The sequence below is a fragment of the Rhinoderma darwinii genome, chromosome 2, assembly GCF_050947455.1.
Source record: "Rhinoderma darwinii isolate aRhiDar2 chromosome 2, aRhiDar2.hap1, whole genome shotgun sequence".
In the NCBI taxonomy this organism is placed as follows: Eukaryota; Metazoa; Chordata; class Amphibia; order Anura; family Rhinodermatidae; genus Rhinoderma; species Rhinoderma darwinii.
In genome coordinates this window covers 118,422,518-118,445,462 of record NC_134688.1, presented here as the reverse complement: position 1 = coordinate 118,445,462, position 22,945 = coordinate 118,422,518, and the positions used below count along the sequence as shown (strand labels likewise).

The 22,945-nt window shown below is 43.0% G+C and overlaps 1 protein-coding gene across 3 annotated transcripts in view; it reads right to left on the bottom strand.

Annotated features, from left to right (window-relative positions):
• ADCY6 (adenylate cyclase 6) overlaps positions 1-22,945 on the bottom strand; it is a 221,544-nt gene that overhangs the window by 33,426 nt on the left and 165,173 nt on the right. For all 3 annotated transcript variants that reach the window (XM_075852209.1, XM_075852207.1, XM_075852208.1), the window contains exons 4-10: positions 15,834-15,983; positions 14,608-14,729; positions 14,098-14,209; positions 12,989-13,116; positions 12,579-12,737; positions 12,312-12,453; positions 10,224-10,352 (exon numbers count right to left, since the gene is read on the bottom strand). In XM_075852209.1, the coding sequence (XP_075708324.1) occupies positions 10,224-10,352; positions 12,312-12,453; positions 12,579-12,737; positions 12,989-13,116; positions 14,098-14,209; positions 14,608-14,729; positions 15,834-15,983 (942 nt within the window). The remainder of the gene's footprint in view (positions 1-10,223; positions 10,353-12,311; positions 12,454-12,578; positions 12,738-12,988; positions 13,117-14,097; positions 14,210-14,607; positions 14,730-15,833; positions 15,984-22,945) is intronic.

Sequence of the window (22,945 nt, the reverse complement as noted above, 5' to 3'; positions counted from 1 at the left end):
GATGCATCAAGAAGTGGAGGTGAGGTGTCTGATGAACAGGATTTCCCACATCAATAGTAAAGGATAATCACAGAACACCAGTCATTTCATGCATTAACGTGATATTTATTAAATTCACAATTAGACATGTTGTTTCCATAAAGGTCAAAAGGAAAATGATGTGCAGAGCGAGAAATATAAGTTAAGGACGTTTCGGTCCTCCCAGACCTCTCTCTCCAAGTGGCAGATTTGTAGTAGATACAAGGGCTTGAAGCAGGCGCATCCAGCGCCAAGTAGGTTTGCATCTGTCGCAATTCAATATATATCACTTTAATGCATGAAATGACTGAAGAGTGCGCCGTGGATGCAAGTTTTTGTCACCAACATGAGATTTCATGCATTTTTTGGGGGGTTTGTCACAAGGCTGCATGAATGTGGTCATGGAAGTGCATAGCTGGGTAAGACTGCGATTGTCGGGGTGTTTGCTTTCAGGAAACGTTATAACGTTTGGTGGTATATTTAGTTTTTGGAGTGTTTATTCCATTTTCTATTGACAGTGTTACTTCTTCCAAATTATTATCTTAAACATGTATTATTTTTTTTTAATGGCCAGAGGTGTCCATGTAGCAGGAGATAAAACAACCTCAATTGTCTTTTATTAAACATTCGGTACTTTATATTATAGGCCGACACTCCTCCTGGCCCGTACATTGCATGTAGAGCAGCTCTGTACAGCGGCCACATTACCTTGTCACACGGTGGCTAATAGTTATAGACCTGGCACTGAAGAAACACAGCTCCAGATCTACTGGATGAAGCAGTCATGGTATTACCGAATTATCAGAAATACTATTAAAATAACCATGGGCCTAGTACCACAGTTGCTTTGTGATTAGTACGAATACTTTGCAGCACTGAGGTACTCTAAATAAACTTGATAAAATTAATTTCTATGAAATTTTCCTAGGAACTACATTTATATTTCTATACTTGATGGAAATTGATTGGAAATTCTGAGCCTCATTGGCAACAGAAGGTGAATAAATACATTCTGTCTACAGCTCTGTGCTATATATGTTGCTGCAGTACATGAATAATGGGAAATACCAATACGTGTTTAAAAAAATTTAGAGAGCTAAACTGGGACAGTCATGGAAAAATATAAACACATGGGATCCTGGTAGATCTGACCGGTTTATTATAGGACAACATCCGTCAAAACATATATCTCGAGCTCACAGATCTCCATGTCTGAAGATTAGAGCTTTGATATGCCTAGATTTTATATACATGTCCAAAGCCAGCGGCCTCTTTTCAGCATATAGCATGTGTACGGTCTAGCAGATGCTCTGCTCATTAGTCTGTAGAACGTTCACATGGAATCAGTAATTACACTTTATTTATTATGGATAGACTTCCAAGGGCTTTAGCCTTTGCTAAGGCATGACATCAGAATGGATAAAATACCTCCTGGTTCCACGTGCGCACACTGCAGTTTTGACTCATTCGCTCGTCCGTATTAATCTACTCATGCATTAATCTACTGAAGCATAATACATTTTAAATAAACAGTCTTTAGGGTATACGTGACAAGGCAGCATCATGCCTTTAGGAAAGATTTGGCAGAGAAAGGCATGTGACTTGAGAGTTGCTCGCCCCTTGGCATGTCTCATTAGGCAGATCCCACAGGAGGCCCTCTGATGATATATTTAATTAAGTGTTTCTGAGAGAAGAGCTGTGCGTCCCTGTGTTGTCTCTGCCTACCCTCACCAGGAGGCCTCTCTCACGCTCAGTCCTTGGGAAAATCAGCAGTCTGTGTGAGGCCAAAGAATCCCGAGGCACTAACTCAGCTTTACTGTCACTGCACTTGAAACCAGACAAAATCTGCCTGATTCATTGCAGCATGCACGTTGTAAGAGCGGAGAAGAGAACACTAGTAAGATATAAAGAACCTTTCTTATTAGTTGTTGGAACTGGCCATTTTAGTAGCACAATGTAAAACCAGACATACACCTAAGACCTTACAGGAGTTGTCTCATGATGCCAACCCCCCTTTACACAGAAGCCAAGTCAGCGGTTCCATAGGGAAAATCTAGTATTATATGCGCCCATTAAAAAAGGATGGCTATCCAAGTAATACATTGGCGGGTCAAGTTTGCCAGTGCAAGGGCTGCTGTTTCAAGCGTCTTTCTGCTCTGGCTCATAGAGAGAGGGGGGTGCCCGATCGGGTGACCCCTCCTCTATAACATCATGGGACAACTCCTTCTTGCCCGATTGTATTGTCTAAAATCTAACGAATGCCAGAGAACCACTTCAGGTGACTCTCTATACTAATACTTTACCATGTCCAATACCAAACAATGTACATAATCGCAACTAAAGATATTATGATGTCGGTGGCTTAGCGCGCAGCAAGAGCGGTCGCATGTTCTAGGAGCTCCGCAGTGAACCCGCGCCATCGTTATCCTGCAAAGATCCTGGGGCTTCCATAACTTACAAATATACCGTACAGACGCTCGAGACGACCGGGGGCAAACACCGGAGCCAGCATGAGCCCCACTAGAGGTCAGACGGCCGCGGAGAAGCTGCAAAACTTTGCAAGGGGTGAGGGGCAAGATGGCGGACGCACACCTCTGCCTCAGAGATCTAAGGGAGGAGAGGCCTCATGCAGCAAGGAATCAGATACGGAGGCAACCCCGGAGCCCACGCTGTCGGAAATGACTACTCAACTCCTCTCAGCTATAGCAGCATGCAAAACTTCACTTACCGGTAAGCTGGAGGAAGTGAAGATTGACATAGGCCTTATGAGACAGGACATGCAGACCATGAGGGAGCGTCTGACCCACGTGGAGGATAGAGTATCCGTGGTGGAGGACAGAACGGCGTCCTTACCGGAGGCCATTGCGGACTTAGAATCGGCGGCTGAATTATGGAAACAGAAGACAGATGACATGGAAAATCGACTTAGGCGTAACAACATACGCATAATTGGCCTGCCAGAGAGAGCTGAAGGTCAGATTCCTGGTGATTTCGTCCTGCAGTGGATTAAAGACCTGCTTCCTGATGCGCCATTTTCGCAAGCCTTGGCGGTTGAGAGAGCCCACAGAGTGCCGGGGAGGCCTCCACCACCGGGGGCTCCCCCCAGACCGCTTCTGGCACGTATGCTAAACTGCAATGATCGGGACTTGATTTTGCGTCTGACTCGCAGGTTGCCGGAAATTACATATAACGGGCGAAAGTCTCCATCTTCCCTGACTTCTCGGCAGAATTGCAAAAATAAACGGGCGACATTCTTGGCTGTTAAACGACGTCTACGGGAGCTGGGAGTCCCTTACTCCATGTCTTATCCGGCTAGGCTGCGTATTGTGGACGGAGAGAGAACCATCTTTTTCAATTCTCCGCAGGATGCTGATGATTGGGTGAGAGGCAAGCGTCCGCCACGAAGGAACTAGCTATGCCTGATATCAAGGTTGGTGCCTCGTGGTGAAATATTTGTTGCCGCTGGACTTTCCTGTTAACATATAAGGCCCCAGCTTGAAGAGGATACAGACCGGGCCTGGCAGAAAATGGCTGGTCCTTATGCAAGACCAGTACTGACTTAAGTTATCCTGAAGTATTGGACGTCATGCCCGAAGTAGTTGCTGGTCGTTTAAGTCCTGATGGAAGCATTCATAGTTGATGTTTGGCGCGGGTATTACCCCCGTATATTCAAAATGCCACGTTATACGGCACGCACCGGTAATGTAATATGCATCTCAATGCATTGCCGGTATGGTTGTGTTATTAATAACCTGTTGTTCTGGGTTTTAAGCTGGAATGTGCCTTGGGTGCGGATAGTTATAGCACCATTCATGTACAAATGTAACCGCATAAGGGATGGAATGCATAGATATAGTCATTATTTGAGATGGGATGGAATGTTGATGTATATCAGGCAATATGGATATCTCCTGTATGTGGAAGATAAAGTTCAGAAATGTCTTCTTTAACGGTAATGTCGTGGAATGTGAGGGGCATGGGCAATCCACAGAAGAGGGTGATATTATATAGTTATATACGCAAGATTAACCCTCATATACTGTGCCTTCAGGAGACACACCTGACGCCAGCTAAAATGAAAACGGTTCTCCGGCCATGGGTGCAGTGGTCTAGCCACTCATATCACACAACATACTCAAGGGGCGTGTCCATACTAGTGCACAAATCGGTGAGATGGGAAGCAATTCACACTAAGGTGGATAGTGAGGGTAATATGTCTTTGTGTATGCGCTTATAGAAAATGTACCTCATGTCTTGTTGGGTGTATACATCCCCCCGCCAGCTTCATTACAGGTTCTACATTTGGCGGCCACCTTTGCAGCCACATATCCCACCGCAAGAGTGCTTGGCATGGGAGACTTCAACATGGTGGTGGACAGCAACATGGATAGGTTTAATGCTATTACCGGGCAGGTCCGGACACCCTCCGGGGTATCAGTTCTGGGTTTACTGTTTGAAGAGATGGGCTGGAAGGATCTCTATAGATATAAGTACCCGATGACTACAGTGTATTCATGTCACTCCCTAGGCAGAAACTCCCTGTCCCGTATAGATTATATGGTGGGAAACTCTTTAATTGTACCGTTGGTGGAATCAATCTCGTATAAATCCAGGGCAGTATCTGATCACTCTCCAATGGTGGCCAGCTTCAGCATCCCAGGCCCTCCACTTCCCAGAAGTTGGAAAATACACCCCTTTTGGCTAACCCTGATAGGCCCACAGGATAGGATCCCTGATCAACTGGAGGTGTTTAACAAGGAACATAGCACTTTTGAAAATTCCAGCATTGCCTGGGATACACTGAAAGCATATCTTAGAGGGTGTCTCCGGTCCACTATTTCATACATTAAAAAAAGACTCCTCCAGAACAGAAGTGGAGTTGGAAAAACAGTGCGCTGAACTAGAGGGTAAATATACGGCTGACCCCACTGACACAAATAGAGACCAATGGTTGCAAATGGGGAGGAAGTACCTGCTACTGCTGCAGGAAAAGGCACATAGGAAGACATTTTTTGCGAAACAAACATATTTTGAACTGGGTAACCAGTCTAGTAAAATGTTGGCCCATTTAATCCATCAAAACTCTAAAAGCCCGGCTATTCTTAAAATTCAAAGTAGTTCTGGGGAATGCTTGACTGACTCCCAAGGCATAGCCGAGGCATTTGTTCAATTTTACAGGGGGCTATATGCCTCACAATCTAGGTATGATAAGTCCGAGCTCCAGTCGTATATGGATGGTATTCAGTTCCCTAAGCTGAGTGCGGAAGGTAGAGAGACCATGGAAGGGGTTGTGACTGAGGATGAAATAAGGGAAGCTTTGAAAGATATGGCTAAGGGAAAGGCACCGGGTCCTGATGGGATCCCTATTGAGGTATACCATAAATATTCAGAGCATCTCATTCCCTCATTAGCAGCTATGTTTTCGTATGCACTTGAGAGAGGGCAGTTACCCGAAAGTATGTATGACGCCACTATTATTGTTCTGCTGAAACCAGATAAAGACCCCGTGGAATGTGGCTCCTACCGCCCGATATCATTACTAAACAATGATTACAAATTGCTTACTAAAATATTGGCAAATAGGCTGAACAAAGTTATTTCCCAAGTAATTCATGAGGACCAGACAGGCTTTATGCCTGGGAAATCTACCTCCGATAACATCCGGAGGGTACAGATTATAGCTCAGATAGGGAAAGAGATGAAGGCTGACTGGGCGATGGCGTCTTTAGACGCCGCGAAAGCTTTTGACTCCATCGAATGGGTATATTTGTTGGAAACTTTGGAGAGGTTTGGGTTTGGGTTTGGACCACAGTTCCTTAGATGGATTTCGATTCTATATAAAGCACAGAGGGCACAAATCCTGGTGAATGGCATACTGTCCCCATATTTCCGGTTACAGAGGGGTACTCGGCAGGGTTGCCCCCTCTCCCCATTGCTGTTCGCACTTGCTATAGAACCCTTAGCCTTACACATACGCCAACATAATGGATATAAGGGGATTAGTTTGGGGGGTAGGGAAGATAGGATTGGCCTATATGCAGATGACATGGTTCTTTTTATGTCCCAACCGATGGTGACACTGCCCTTGGCAATCACCACTTTGGAAATCTTTGGGGGGTTTTCTGGCCTCAACGTCAATTGGACCAAGTCCTTTTTTATGCTATTACAGGGGGCGGGAGGGCCGGAAGTGTTGCACGGCTTAAGGGTGGTCTCCTCATTTAAATACTTAGGAATTGTTATAAATCAAGAGCATAGGAATGATCATCCCAGTAATGTCTTGCCATTGTTAGAATATATAAAGGCTAAATTTCGGATTTGGAGCACTCTTCCCCTAGCAGTAACGGGTAGAATAAATCTAATAAAAATGGTCATTCTTCCTAAATGTCTCTATATCCTCGAACATGCAGCAACACCAGTGTTCAAAAAGTTTTTCAAACAGATACATGCCCTATTTCCAGGGTTTATATGGGGCTCCAATAGATCGAAACTCAGTCTTGCTACTCTGCAGCGCCCCAAAACATCAGGGGGGCGGCCCTGCCAGATCTTTACCTTTATTATCTGGCGGGGCAACTAAGATACCTCAAAGTATGGGTCGCCAATATGGCCTTGCCAGATAGGGAACATCACCTGGCGTTCCATATGCATATGTCCACACTGTGGCCGGTATTGGAAGGGTCCCTGAACGAAATTAAAAATGTGTTGCCAATCCATAGGGTGGCATCTCAGGTGTGGAGGGCTGCGAAGAGCATATACAGTCACTCTGGAGTACAAATTGACATGCCATTATGGTCTAACCCCCTTCTCCCTCAGATAGAGGAACTGGCTCCACAATTTTGGATTCAACATAGGATATGTACTATAGGGGACATGTATATGGATAACATCCTCAAATCGTTTTCACAGGTGCAGTCGGAGTTTGCAATGCCCAATTCCCCCCCCACTGACATGACATTCACTCGGCTTCCTCTGATAGGAGTTTTTAGGTCCCAAGGCCCCAGAGGTCTGATATCAGCTATATATACATCTCTCATTACAGCCAAGGTAGCTAGTACACCCCTGATGGTCAAGGATAGATGGACTGCGAGGATACCTGACCTTGCAGAAGAGGACTGGGATGAGATCCTAACCTCTCCATTATACGTGTCGCCAGCTGCCAACAATAGGATGATACAGCTGTTCATAGTCTACCAAAGCTACTTGACACCTGTTAGAATGCATAAAATGGGTAGATATCCGAGCACAGAATGTCACAGATGCCAGCACCCTAGGTCAGACTTTTGGCATATGATATGGGAGTGTCCGGTCATCTCCTCTTTTTGGAAGGAGGTGGTAGGAGTTGCTGCGGAAATCCTGCATATCCCGGTCCCAGTAAGCCCACAAGTGTGTATATTTGGTATCCTCCAGGATGAACAGTGGCCACATTATCTGAAAATATTCCTCCGGGAAATTCTGTTTATGGCACGAAAAGCTATTGCTTTAAGGTGGATGGACCCCCGTCCTCCCACGGTGGCAGGGTGGAAAGCACTGGTGAACGCGGTTATCCCGTATGAGAGAATAATGTATAGACAGAGGGGTTGCATTGATAAATTTCATGGGATATGGGAAGCTTGGTGTGATTCTGCAGGGACACAGTATACTCCGCACAGGTATAGCGACCTGCGTAGGTCATTGACACATGTCTAAACATCTGGGGCGGTGGATCTAAATCATTTATGCAAAGTGTCCTAATTTGTCTTGGCTACTGTTTTCCAATATAGTTGCTTTTGTAATTCTGATGGATTCTAGACTCATGTTAAATGTCTGATTGCCTGTAAACACACCTCCTTATATGTAAAGTTGGAATGTTAAAGATTATCATCCATGTCTGCAATGTATACTGTATTAAGTGTATGAAATGATTGCATTTGTACTACGTTTCTTCAATAAAACGAGTTTAAAAAAAAAGATATTATGATGTCACAATGTTCCCTACGTAAAGAGAAAAAAACATTAGTGAGGTAAGGGGGAATTTTTCTCAACCAAAAAATAGCTGCTTATAAAAGGTTTTGTTAAGTGAACTACCATCAAAAGCAGAACCTTTTTCCCTTGTGTGATTTGTACAGGATAATACTTATTGGACATCATCAACACGGTCTTAAAGAGGCTCTGTCACCAGATTTTGCAACCCCTATCTGCTATTGCAGCAGACCGGCGCGGCAATGTAGATTACAGTAACGTTTTTATTTTTAAAAAACGAGCATTTTTGGCCAAGTTATGACCATTTTTGTATTTATGCAAATGAGGCTTGCAAAAGTCCAAGTGGGCGTGTTTAAAGTAAAAGTCCAAGTGGGCGTGTATTATGTGCGTACATCGGGGCGTTTTTACTACTTTTACTAGCTGGGCGTTATGACGAGAATTATCATCCACTTCTCTTCAGAACGCCCAGCTTCTGGCAGTGCAGACACAGAGCGTGTTCTCGAGAGATCACGCTGTGACGTCACTCACAGGTCCTGCATCGTGTCGGACGAGCGAGGACACATCGGCACCAGAGGCTACAGTTGATTCTGCAGCAGCATCAGCGTTTGCAGGTAAGTAGCTACATCGACTTACCTGCAAACGCTGATGCTGCTGCAGAATCAACTGTAGCCCCTGGTGCCGATGTGTCCTCGCTCGTCTGACACGATGCAGGACCTGGGGAAGTGACGTCACAGCGTGATCTGCCAGAAGCTGGGCGTTCTGAAGAGAAGTGGATGATACTTCTCGTCAGAACGCCCAGCTAGTAAAAGTAGTAAAAACCCCCCGATGTACGCACATAATACACGCCCACTTGGACTTTTACTTTTAAACACACCCACTTGGACTTTTGCAAGCCTCATCTGCATAAATACAAAAATGGTCATAACTTGGCCAAAAATGCTCGTTTTTAAAAAATAAAAACGTTACTGTAATCTACATTGCAGCGCCTATCTGCTGCAATAGCAGATAGGGGTTGCAAAATCTGGTGACAGAGCCTCTTTAAAGTAAAACGGTCTTTGTTGCCCATGGCAACCAATCAGAGCTCAGCTTTCATTTTACAAGAGTAATTTAAGAAATGAATGAGGCCCAGTATATCCTTCCCTCGCACTCTTTGCGGAGAGCAGTACTGTTGTGTGCGAGTGTGTCCAACTTGTCATATTTGATTCCACAATGTGATCGTGGAGGCCCATGTACGCTCAGGCTCATTAAAAAAAACACAGGACTTTTTTATGGTCAATTTCTGGACCTTCCCATTCTAGCAAAAAGCATTATACATGGTTTGGTTCGGAAGTGGCATAACACAGGATTTGTGGCAGATGCCAAGAAAACAGACAAACAATATATGTTCGGGCACCCGCAGTTGTTGCAGACATGATAAACCCAAGTAAAGCGAGGAAAAAATGATTCCCCGAGGCATACGTCAGAAGAACCACATGTTGACGTGTACGGAAACTGCTTCACCTGAAGTCATACCAAATGTGAGAGGGAAGGGATAAATAGAAGCGTGTGGCATTTTGCAATTGGCTACTGGAGATTATTGTAGACGGCCATTTGGAGCCACTGCAATAAATCATGTCAGAGAAAGCGTGGCTCCATCTAACCGGGTGTGTTAATTCATAGAACAAAAATCGGTAGTGGCACAAGGAAAATTCACACGAGCTGCACCAACAGCCATGTCATGATCCACAAATCGGCCTTTGGTGTGTGGTTATTCTTTGATAAAAATGTGAAGACCGCTATGTACATGGACATCTTCAACCCATTCTATGCACAGTTCACGGGTGACCAGCATGAGTATTGTTTCTTCAAGACTTGCTTATACATAGCACACGTTTCTGTGGCAAGTTCACGCAGTGAGCAAAGGGTTGTGGCCTCCTTGGTCACCAGACCAAGTGCGACTTATCTGTGGGGTAATCCCCACACAGTGCCTGAGCTGAAACAGCAAATGGAAATTCATGTCATACGGTGAAATTCATATGGATGGTGTGGTGTTGGAGGTGTTACTGACGGGCACAACCTTGCATAGCCACTGGCAGATATCGCTCCTAGCATCTCTTGTAATGGGCAAGTACGTCATTCTTCCATTATCCTGCACAAACAACGTCACCCTGCCTTACCGCTATGTGCGCTTAATAGAGTGTAAGGGTTGCTTGCTGTAATTCTCTTTACCCGAACACCAATATACGAATGGTTCATAGTTTTACACTCACCATTTGACGAAAAGCTTTAGAACTTTTGTTGCGTGGAAAAGATCTTTCAGGTACCCAGACTCGTGTAAGGCCTTCATTTGAGTTGGCTCTAGCCCTCTGTTGTTTAGCCAGCAAGGCCTTTTCTTCTTTCTGAATTCAAAAACACAAAAGGAACACACTTTAAATACCACACTTTTAACTCAAGAGCAAGTCCTTCAAGTGGACACAACAGCAGTTCTTGTGCACATTTTACATGCTTGTGACAAAGCAGGGAAAAGACTTCTGTTTCCTAGTTAAACATGGTCAGGAAGAATCACCATGCTCGTCTTATCAAGAGAGAAGTGCACTTCAAACCACAATCTCCTTGTGATTCCGTCTCGCTATAAATCTTAACAAAAAGATAAAAATTGAGAGTCCTCAGTAGTTGATACCTTTTAATGACTAACTGAAAAGATGATGCCGGATAATTAGACCTAAGTAGTCTCGAAAGCTTGAAATTTGTCATCATCTTTTCAGTTCGCCATTACAGGGTTTCATCTACTGAGGACACTCAATGTTCATCTTTTCTATCTACTGGCTAAATCAGTACAAAAATATTTTTTTTCATAGGCCGTCTAATTTTTTTATTCAAAGTATCTGCCTATTTGGTAGCAAGTTTGAGGTATTCAATCTGAGCATGTGGAATACGGTTGTACTACTTGTTTAAGTATGCTTTACACTAGGCAACTATATCGTCCATCAAAGTGGAGTCTAACTATTATTAAAGAGGCTCTGTCACCAGATTAGAAGTGCCCTCTCTCCTACATAATCTGATCGGCGCTGTAATGAAGAGAACAGCAGTGGTTTTTATTTTGAAAAACAAGAGCAAGTTCTAAGCAATTTTAGATTTATGCTAATTAGTTTCTTAATAGACAACTGAGCGTGTTTTTACTTTTTACCAACTGGGCGTTGTACAGAGAAGTGTATGATGCTGACCAATCAGTGACCAATCAGTGTCCTACACTTCTCATTGTTCCAGCCCAGCTTCTTTCACTGCACAATCACACTAACAGTGGGCTGGAACAATGAGAAGTGTATGACACTGATTGGTCACTGATTGGTCAGCATCATACACTTCTCTGTACAACGCCCAGTTGGTAAAAAGTAAAAACACGCCCAGTTGTCTATTAAGAAACTAATTAGCATAAATCTAAAATTGCTTATAACTTGCTCAAAAATGATTGTTTTGTAAAATAAAAACCACTGCTGTAATCTACATTACAGCGCCGATCAGATTATGTAGGAGAGAGGGCACTTATAATCTGGTGACGGAGCCTCTTTAATAATAGTTAGACTCCACTTTAATGGACGATATAGTTGCCTAGTGTAAAGCATCCTTAAACAAGTAGTACAACCGTATTCCACATGCTCAGATTAAATACCTCAAACTTGTAATCTGGTGACAGAGCCTCTTTAAGTGCAACTTAATATTGATTACATCTTATAAATTCGTAGTGGTCTTCTAAGAACCTTCCAGTATAACTTCCAACTCCATCCATTCGGATTAAAATGAATTTGAACCAAAGTGGAATATGATTTATTGATAAATGCATCGTACTTTACCTGTAACAATCAGCTTATCCAAAGCAAACCACATGTGCCATAGAGAAGCCATATATCATAACGTAAGAAAAAAGTATTGCTATATAAGCTGCTATTATCATATAGGCTATAAGATCAATGTTAGGCCCCATGCACACAACCGTGTTCAGTCCCCGATATACGGTCCGCATGTCAGCCGCATGTCCCGGACTGAACACAGTGCAGTGCAGGGAGCCGGGCTCCTAGCATCACAGTTATCTATGACGCTAGGTGTCACTGCCTGTCCGCGGAACTACTGTCCCGTACTGAAGACATGATTACAGTACGGGACAGTTGTCCCGCAGCGAGGCAGTGACACCTAGCGTCATAGATAACTATGATGCTAGGAGCCCGATTCCCTGCACTGAGTTCGGTCCGGGACATGGGAACCGTATATTACGGACCGAACACGGTCATGTGCATGGGGCCGAAGTTTAAAATTATTTATGTTTACTGTAGGTCTTCAATTGGTTATTTTCTCTTACTTACCCTCTTCTGGCTGCATCCAGTCACCAGGAAAGTTCGAATGTCGTTTTCCTTGAGATAAGCGTTTCTCTCACCTCCATGACCAGGTTCCACCTCATAATCTCCATTCAGATAATTTAATGTTGCACTTGTGATGTGTATCCGCCTAGAAATAATAATAATAAATAGGGGAAACAAATCAGTGTTACAATGAACTTAATGGTAAAATGGTGTGTAATACCTTTTGTAGTACAATGCAATGTTGAGGGTAAAAAAAGATATTTCACTCACCCTGCCTTGCCACCAGCTTCCATATGATTGGCCAGAGTCACATCATTAGACCAAACATCAAACTGCCACTTTCGCAGGCCGAGGACACCGCAATGAACTCGTCCACTGTGGATTCCCACTCGCATGTTCACATTTACCCCTGTCACTTCCCTCACTAACCTGAAATGCAAAGACATGTTAGTCAAGAATATATCAGTATAGAGCAAAGCATTACCCCCATCCTTATTAAGAAAACCAACCAAATACATTGCCCGTTTCTTTGTAGAAAAAGTAAAAGAAAAAAAAAAATTAAACAACACTAGTCCACTTCCATTGTTGAAATACGGTCAGCAGTAACTTCCTTAGCACAATAGTAAGTCACTGAAGTCAAGTCACTAGCCATATTAAACCCATCTAAAAGGTCTACTTACGAAATGGCTTCAATCATGTCTACTCCCATTTCCACACAGCAGTGAGCATGATCAGCGCGAGCTTCAGGCAATCCAGAGACACAATAATAACAATCCCCCAGGATCTTAATGCGCAAGCAGTGGTTTTCCTTAAAAATATAAAAAGAGATACTTATGAAAATATGGACATACGTGGCAAGAAGGCTCCTCAATACATTCAGCTCACAGAAGACATGGAATCACCTTCATAGGTAGAACATTTTATTGTGAAGTTAAATGCGCTTTGTTTTAGAACTCTTGGGCTCCAGCTATATTCGGACATGCGTTTAACATTTTTTACAGATACTATTTTCCAAGCAAAAAAATAAATAAAAATGGGAACCATTTAAAACAAATGAATAAACCAGGACTCCGTAACATAATAAGAGGAACCATGAAGACGCATCCAACAAGAACAAGCTCAAAGGAAAAAAGTTAAAATGCCAGAATGTTAAGCAACCAAAGAATATTTTTGTATACGGTTTGTGAGAGAAGGGCTGTCTGCCAACCCCCGTAGGGGACCTCCTTCTCATACTCAACCATTTGTAGTCTGCGTGTGGCACAATTTCTGAAGCACACAGAATTATTTCATTTTTTTAATAATTGGCACTAAACTAGTTGAGAGACCCCAGGTGGAAACTATTAAACATAAAAACTAATACGTTAAAGGCAAGCTCTATGCTTGGACAAATTTGGCTACAACTTGGATATTAAAATAAGACAATTTAAAATATATTTATAACCAAAATACAATTTGTTTTTCTAGATTGTCGGCCCTATTAGTGCAGTTGGCCTGGGGTTTTAAAGGGATAAAACACAAAAAAAAAATAATATCCAGATGCAGACTGCTCTCCCTGAACGATCTCAACAAGTTCAGCGGAATAGGGCATCATCGTACTAGAAGTCTGTGACGCCAGCACTAAACTACAGCATGGGTGATGCAGCCTCCCACTTGGTACGCAGTTTGAATTATTTTTGTTTTTTGGGGTAAGGGGGTGGTGTCGGATTGACTTCACTAAAGTTTTTTTTTTTGGTTTTTTTTAAGTGTTGATGCGCTTTAAAATATGTTAAACAGAAAAAGTCGTACTTACTGCAGCTAGCTTATCGAAACGTGCAAAGAGTTCGTTCAGAGTCATGACTAGTTCCTGTGCCGTGCATTGTGATGCCAAGCTAGTGAACCCCTCAATGTCAGCAAACAGGATACTGCAAGGAAAAAGACGGTTAGAACTGTAAATAGCAATTCCACTTTGTTGCAGTGCAGACAATGACATCTCTAATACATTATCGGATAACGCATCATGTTCTTAAAATGTTAGACGGCTAAAGCTTTTCCAATCATTTACTCCAGTACTGAAGTTACAGCACTCCCTCCGAGCCATGAATGCAGCCATTATGAGGCACTCTAACCCACAAAATTACACGGTTGCTAGCGGACAAGTACATTTTATCAATAGACTGGATCTCTTGACACAAATTACTGACAATTCTTCATACCAATTTAATACAAAGATGATAACCTGTTGGCGAGAGCTTGCAATATACATAACATTGTAGCTCCGAATACCTAGTGGAAAAGAAATAAACTTTGAGTTCCATATTACCTGACATTGTCATGCTTCTGTATGTAGATTTTGTGGAACATCATGTCCTCCTTTTTGGTGTTTATATCTTCTTTCATTTCCATTGCAACATGACGTGGTAGCACAGACAGCAGGAGGCGCTCCTGCACAGGGGAAGAGGTGCAGTCACACAAACAAGAAAAGCACACACTACCAGTTGTTTGACATTTTTGCACGCATTTGCCAAAGATATTCGTTGCAGGTAGTGAATGAGAAAATTTTCTAACAAGAAACTGCACGAAGTCTACTATTATTTTTTTGGTTTCGAGTTTGTGACTGGTTTTTATACTGATGACTTATTCATAGGATAGGGTATCAGTATATGATCGGTAGGGGTCTGATACCCGGATCCTGCTTCGATCAGTGGTTCCGGCCTCCTCTGGGTACCAGAAGTTATGCAAAGTTTGGTGCCGGGAGCAGATGGCTCCGACCACTGTGTGGCGGCCGTGCTGCAGTACTGCTGCTATTTACTTGACTAGGAGCAGAACTCCAGTACAGTCGTTATACTGTGACCAGTGACATCTGCTCCCGGGACCAAACACTGCATAACTTCCAATGCCTAGAGACAGCCGGAACAGCTGATCGGTGCGGGGAGGGACCGATCATATACGGATGACATATCCTGTAGATAGGTCATCAGTATGAAAAAACGTCCCATGCCTGGAAACCCCTTTAAGAATTTATTTTGGAAGTGATGAACAGCACATAGGACGCACAATCTTGTGGTGCTATGCGTCTCTTTTGTTTTCCATGTTGGGTGACCAGTTGCTAAGACAAGATAACTGTTGGCTACAGAAGCAGCAAGATTCATCCTAAAAAGAGAAAGATGACTGCGCGTGATTTTACCTTAATTATTAAAACCGCCATAATCTCACGCATTCATACGTTAGAAGTGTCGCTTTTGTTTTATCTATAAAACGAAAGGATCTCTGTAGTTCACCTTTAGTTTCCCTGTCCTTGTCTCATTATCAAGTGCGCAGCTATAGGGGTGTAAAGTTAGTAGTCGCATTCGGCCATGGTGCCTAAGAGAGCACAAATGCCTCTCTGCTACCTAAAAATACCAACAATATAAATGGTACATAGTGGTGGTTGTTGGCCCTGTTACAGATTTTGAATGAAGGGCCCAGGAGCTTCAAGTAATGCCTCGGCTCACTATTCTCCTGCCATGCTCCTTGGTGTGGCACATATAGCTGGCATTTCCCACTTACCTGTTGCTGGTTCTCCCTCTGAAGGTGCAGCCTGGCTTGGATGTATCCTCGTGTCTCTTGAAATGCCTGTCTCTGGGACACCTCTGCGGGGTAGTGGGTGCAAATGCCAATAATATTTGTGCAAAGGAAGATGAGCACATTGGCGCTTAACTGAAAAAGAACAAGCATAAAAAAGAAAATAAGAAAATACCAATTTTATGTGCATTTCGGATGTGAAAAAAATAAATTTATATTAAATACAGCCATATCCACTTGGCAATAGAAATAAAATCCAGCTGTCCTGCCTGGAGTGTATAAGCAATTATCTACAGATTTTCTCAAGACCGATCATAACGCTGCTCATACATGGGGTGAGTATCCAAGGAACATTTGAAAGGAATGACACAATAGGGCCCATTTAGTAATGCCAGTGTGCCCTGTATTCCCAAACGCATATAGTGTTAGGGAATACAGGGCACACTACACTACAATTACGCATTGGCAACAGTTGAGGATACGGCGCACCTAGTAATCATAACCAGTTTGTTTAAATTCATACCACCTTTTATCGGCATTAATGAAAATATTGCTTAAGGCCCCCCCAAAAAAGCAAGGAGGTGGTTGATAACTATGGAGTTCATGCTATATATTTTTTCAATGCGACTATGCCAGAAAACGGCTGTAATTACATTGATGATGTGAAAAATCATTTCCATGGGCAGCAAATTGAGAAAATGTTATTAGTGTAAACAATCATTTATCCATTGTGGGAACATTGTATCAAAAATATATCTGCGATGTATGAACAAAAGGAGTGAAATTCTATTTATGGAATAATCAATTATATCAATAACCTGAGGCTATGGCTGAACAATGAACAATCCTGCACATTATCAGCTCCAGACAACTTGAATAGGATATGGAATATCGATGGCAGCTAACCACTATGATGGTAAACAATCTATTCAATATTTCCTAGCTACCACATACATTGCAGGCGCTCACACCGAAGACTTTCACTATTTTAAACTCTACCTTGATAAACCATGTACAAAATAAAACGTGTTGTTAAAAATAGTCAGTCATGTTGGTTTATATTATACATTTATATTTATCATACTAGCAAATTTGATTGTATGATTATCCAAAATATGCAATAATAAAGAATTATGACTATTTCTGGTCTACCTTACATTATTTAATAGAACTACATAACTATAATATAAGTGGGATAACTAACATGCTACTACAAATCCAAAGCCGGCTTTACACATTAGATTTAAGTTTTCTGAACCCGGCAATTATGGTAGAATGGACCGACGATTACCCATGTGTATGGGTGGCACTGCCTCCTGACTGTACCCAATGGCAGATGTCAAGGAAAGGAAGAATCAGCTATGTTAGATTTTAAAAAGCCCAATCCTTTGTTGCCGTGAGAGATAAGGGGAAGGCAAAAAAAAAAACTCCCGAGCTTTGAACATCCCATGGAGTATTAAATCCATTATAACAAAATGGAAAGAATATGACAACTGACAAAAGAAGGCTGCCCACCAAAACTCACAAAAAATGGACAGAGGCAGCACTTCCAAGAAGTATCAGCAGTTTATTCACCCGTGCGACGTTTCAGTCCAACAGGACTTTTCTGATGCTTGAGAAAAGTCCTGTTGGACTGAAACGTTGCACGGGTGAATAAACTGCTGATGCTTTTTGGAAGTGCTGCCTTTGTCCATTTCTTGTTTGCCTGATATCAAGGACTGTGGACCAGGTCCAATTGAGGCGTGCACCCACCTGCAGTCCAGTGCTGTGGAAACTATTTGTTTTGAGGCACCAAAACTCACAGACTGGGCAAGGAGGGCATTAATCAGAGATTTAAAAAAAGACACCAACAATAACACTGAAGAAGCTTCAAAGATCCACAGCAGAGATGGAAGTATCTGTCCATAGGACTATTATAAGCCATACACTCAAGAGAGTGGGACTTTATGGGAGAGTGGCGAGAAAAAAAGCCATTATTTAAAGAAAAACATAAGAAGACATCAGAAGCGTAGGAAACACTGGGCCCCATAGCAAACTTATGACTGGGGCTCCCTCCCCTGGGTGCTACACACAGCCCGCCCTTGTAGATTGTGCCCCCCTGTAAATAGTGCCATACAGCCCCCTCCTGTAGGCAGTGCTCTACAGCCCCCCCTGTAGACAGTACTATACAGCAACCCCCTGTAGACAGGGCTATACAGCCTCCCCATACAGTGCTATACAGCCCTCCTTGTAGACAGTGCTATACTTTCAAGTATCACAAAGAGGGACAATCGATGCGGCGAGCAGCGGCAAATTATTTTTACTTTTAAGCCATGCCTCTAATCCCACCCAATCCCCGCCCATACACACCCGGTTCAGCCCACACAGTATTATGCTCCCATAGTGCCCCCACAAAGTATAATGCCCCCTTAGCTGCCACCATACAGTAGGATGCCCACATCAATTCCCCCATACAGTATAATGCCCACACAGATGCCCCCATGCAGTACAATGCCCAAACAAATTCCCCCATACAGCATAATGCCCCGTAGCTGCCCCCATGCAGCATAAAACCCACATAGCTTCCCCCACAGTATAATGCTCCCCATAGCTGCCCCACACAGTATAATGCTCCCCATAGCTGCCCCACACAGTATAATGCTCCCCATAGCTGCCCCACACAGTATAATGCTCCCATAGCTGCCCACACACATTATAATGCCCCACACACAGTATAATGCCCCCCATAGCTGTCCCCACAGTATAATGCCCCCCATAGCTGTCCACACAGTATAATTCCGCCCATAGCTGTCCACACAGTATAATGCCGCTCATACAGTATAATGCACCTCATATAGTAAAATGCTCCTATAGCTGCTACCATATCAGCCCCCCTTCCCTACCCAGTATAATGCCCCATAGTGCCTAATAGAAAAATAATAACGTAATTACTTACCTATCCCCGTTCCCACGACGAGTGGAGGATCTTTCTCCTCCGGTCTGTGCTGTGAGTGACTCGGCGCAGACAGGCGCGATGACGTCACTACATCGCGCCTGCCTGTGCCGAGCCGCTCACGGCAGAGTGAATGAGGGAGCAAGGAGCAGTCAGCTCCTTGCTCCAGCATTCAGGGAGCAGGACCAGCGCAGTTAGTGCTGTCTGGCTACCGAGGGCCCCCCAGGCAGTTGCGACCGTGGCGACCCCTAGATTTATGCCACTGTTACTGTAGCCTATGGCAGAGAAGGGCGATACCTTCCTGCTCTGTCATAGTGTTCAATAGCATCTGCGTCCAAAGGATGCAGGCACTATTTAATGTGGCGTCGCTACCGCTGTAGCAGCCATTGTGGCTGCTAGCAGAGCCTCCAGGCATGAGGGGGGGGGGGGGTGTTCCGGCTGGCGGCACCCTCATGTGGACCCCGTAGCAGCACTATGGCTGCTACAGCGGTAGTTACGCCACTGGAATACATGTTGTGAGTTAACCAAACATCATATGGCAGACACCCCAAACACATGGAAGGAGGTTCTCTATTTATTAATAGGAGACTAGAATTGAACTTTTTGGCCTGCACGGGAAACAGTATGTATGGCGCAAACTCATCACTTCCCATCACCCCAACAACACTATTCCCACAGTGAAGCATGGTGGAGGCAGCATCATGCTGTGGTGATGCTTTTCATCCACATGAACTGGAAAACTGGTCAGGATTGAATGAAAGATGGATGTCCGTAAATGAAGGGCAATTCTTGTGGAAAATCTGTTTTGGTTTGCCAGAGATTTGAGACTAAGGCCCCATGCACATGACCATACTTTGTATGGGAGCACGGCCCGTGCCCGCAATCGCGGGCTGTGATTACGGGCAGGGACGTGTGCATGGGGCCTTAGACGGAGGACAATAACCCTAAACATACTGCTAAAGCTACATTGGAGTGGTTTAAGGGGAACATGTAAATGTCTTAGAATGGTCTAGTCAAAGCCCCGACCTCAATCCAATTGAGAATCTGTGGCATGACATGTAGACTGCTGTTCTCCAACACAACCCTTCTAACTAGAAGGAGTTGGAGCAGTTTTGCCTGGAAAAATGGGCAAAAATACCAGTGTCTAGATGTGGTAAGCTAATAGAGACATACCACAAGAGACTGGCATCTGTAATTTCAGCAGGAAGTGCACATTAAATAAAGGTCTCTGTTTTTGTCTCAATTATTTTTATGTCACAGTACAAAATATTTTGCACCTTCAAAGTGGTAGACATGTTATGTAAAGCAAATGGTGGATTACAACTAAAACAGATTTTTGGGGGGTTTGCAACAAAACAGTAAAAAAAACCACAAATGTGGTTAATAGTTTGCAAGACACTGTATGTGTGCATTTTTGTAGGGGAGTAAGGAGAGAATGCCATTGGTCAAACACTCACTATCTAGTGTATACGGCCACCATTGTCCCATCATTGTCATATAACTGCATCTCATATGATGTATTCTATATATTTTCTGATACATATATATGATAAAGATTGCTGTAAACAAAAGACGGACTAGATCGTTTGGAACCATGTGTACATTAACTCCTTAATGACAAGCCTATTTTAGACGTTACTGACCAAGCCATTTTTTACGTTTTTCCATCGTCTCATTCGAAGAGCTATACACTTTTTATTTATCGTCGCTATAGCTGTATAAAGGTCTTGTTTTTTGCGGGACAAGTTGTAATTTTTAATAGCACCATTTTGGGGTACATAGAATTTATTGATGAACTTTTATTAACTTTTTTTGGGGGGGAATAGAAAAACGGCAATTTTGCCACACTTTTTTGAGTCCTAAATTTACGCCATTTACCGTGTGGTATAAATAACACAATAACTTTATTCAGCGGGTTGTTGCGATTGCAACAATATCAAATTTGTATAGATTTTGTGTGTTTTACTACTTTTCCACAGTGAAAACACTTTTTTTTCAAAATTATTTGTTTTTGTGTCTCCATATTTGAAGAGCCGTAACAGTTTTATTGTTCCGCCGATGCGGTTGTATGAGGGCTTTTTTTTTGCGGGACGACTTGTAGTTTTTATCGGTACCATTTTGGAGTAGATGCGACTTTTTGATCACTTTTTATCACATTGTTTTTAAGGCTGGATTCAAAGAAAACAGACATTTTTTCATGGTTTTTTTATTTTATTTTTTACGACTTTCACCGTGCAGGTTAAATTATGTAATAAGTTTATAGTTGGGGTCGTTACGGACACGGCGATACCAAATATGTGTAACTTTTTTACTTTATTTTGTTTTTTAATAATAAAGCAGTTTGTAAGGGGAAAAAGTGGGTTTTTCATTTTTTTTTTTCACTTTTTATTAAACTTTTTTTTTTTACCAGTCCCACTAGGGGACTTCACTATGCGATTATCCGATCGCATTTATAATACAGTGCAATACTTTTGTATTGCAGTGTATTATGTTAGAGGCATGATCTAGCAGGCATTTACTACAGGCAGACCTGGGGGCCTTTATTAGGCCATCGGAGACACAGACACTCGGCGATCACATCGCCGGGTGTCAGTGGGATGAGAGGGAGATCCCTCCCTCTCTCCAAAACAACTCAGATACGGCGCTCGCTATTGTGTGCCGCATCTGAGGGGTTAAGCGGGTGAGATCAATACGGATATCGATCTCACCCCGTCAAGCAGGGACGCCCCCAGCCCTCAGCTACCTCTGACAGCTGGGAGATTTAACGGCTCCCTGCTCTGATTACTTATTCCGATGCAGTGACGTAAAAAGTCTATTGCATCGGAATAAAGCCCGTTAGTGACCGACGTAGAAACACTATGGGGCGGTCACTAACGGGTTAAGACTAAGCATGCCATGGTGTGAGAATTTAGCTCTAACACAAATTCTATATATCATTTGAATAGTCGATAACTTAGAACAGCTGACTAATACTACACTTGACAGGCAGGTTCTACAAACGTAACTTCTCTACATGTTCAAATGGGCTAGAAGGTAGTTTAAAATCTACCTAGACGGCAGGAAGGTACGCGTTCAACACTACAACGGTTTCCTTAAAGCGGTTGACCATTCATAAGAAATGAATGGCCTAGCCTCAGGAAAAGCCATCAATATCTGATCGGTGGGGGTTCAACTCTCGGCAACCCCTGCTGATCAGCGGTTTTTGTACAAGTGCTGCTTTGCCTTTATTACTTTCACTGCTTTTACTGTGAATTGCCGACATACTTGTAGCGGCAGGTTAACAGTATTACAGCCTTCTCCCATGCACTTGAATGGGAGAAAACTAATATTGTGAACCGCCCCTACAAGTGTGTAAGCGCTTCACAGTATGAGCAGATAAGGAATGACGGGGATGCAACAATCGCATGAGCGCCGCCTTCAAAACAGCTGATCGGTGGGAGTACTGGCAGCCAGACCCCCACCGATCAGATATCCTCTGTATAGGTCATCAATTTCTTATGACTGGACAACTCCTTTAAAGAACGAATCTGTAGCCAGTTTTCGTTTTTAGCGCTGCATGCAGTGCTATTCTTGCGAAAATGCCAGAAACCTTAATGATCCCCTTTTTAAATCAACAAGGTTCGTCGGGTCGTAATTTTGATCCGTCATATGATTGATCTGGCAGAGCGCTATGTTTTTTTTCTTATGAACTGAAGCCATAGCACAGATCTGTGCAAAGCCTAAACGTATCTCTGTGTTTGTGGATATTCACATCTAGATTCTTAACGTTTAATAAAGATGGACAACTTTAAATTTAGATTGTGAGCCCCAATGGGGACAGTAAAAAAAGAGGACCTCTGTACAGCTCTGCGTAATATGTTGGCGCTATATAAGTAACTGAAATAAATAAATAAATAAGGCTTTGTACTGGTACATAGGAAGGAAATGGCAGCACATTTGTCAAGTGCTCTTTGATAAGGTTTACTTATTTTACATGTAATGATTATACAGCAAAATCATTATCTGCTTGCAGAGGAAACAGACCCTATATTAGGCATTAACCCAAACCCTAAAGAAGATAAGTACTCTGCCATATATAGAGTAGAAGTAAAATCCAAAGGAATGACAAAAAAAGAGCTGGACTTCTATTGTATGAATAATTATATGTTGCACACAATCGTTTTTA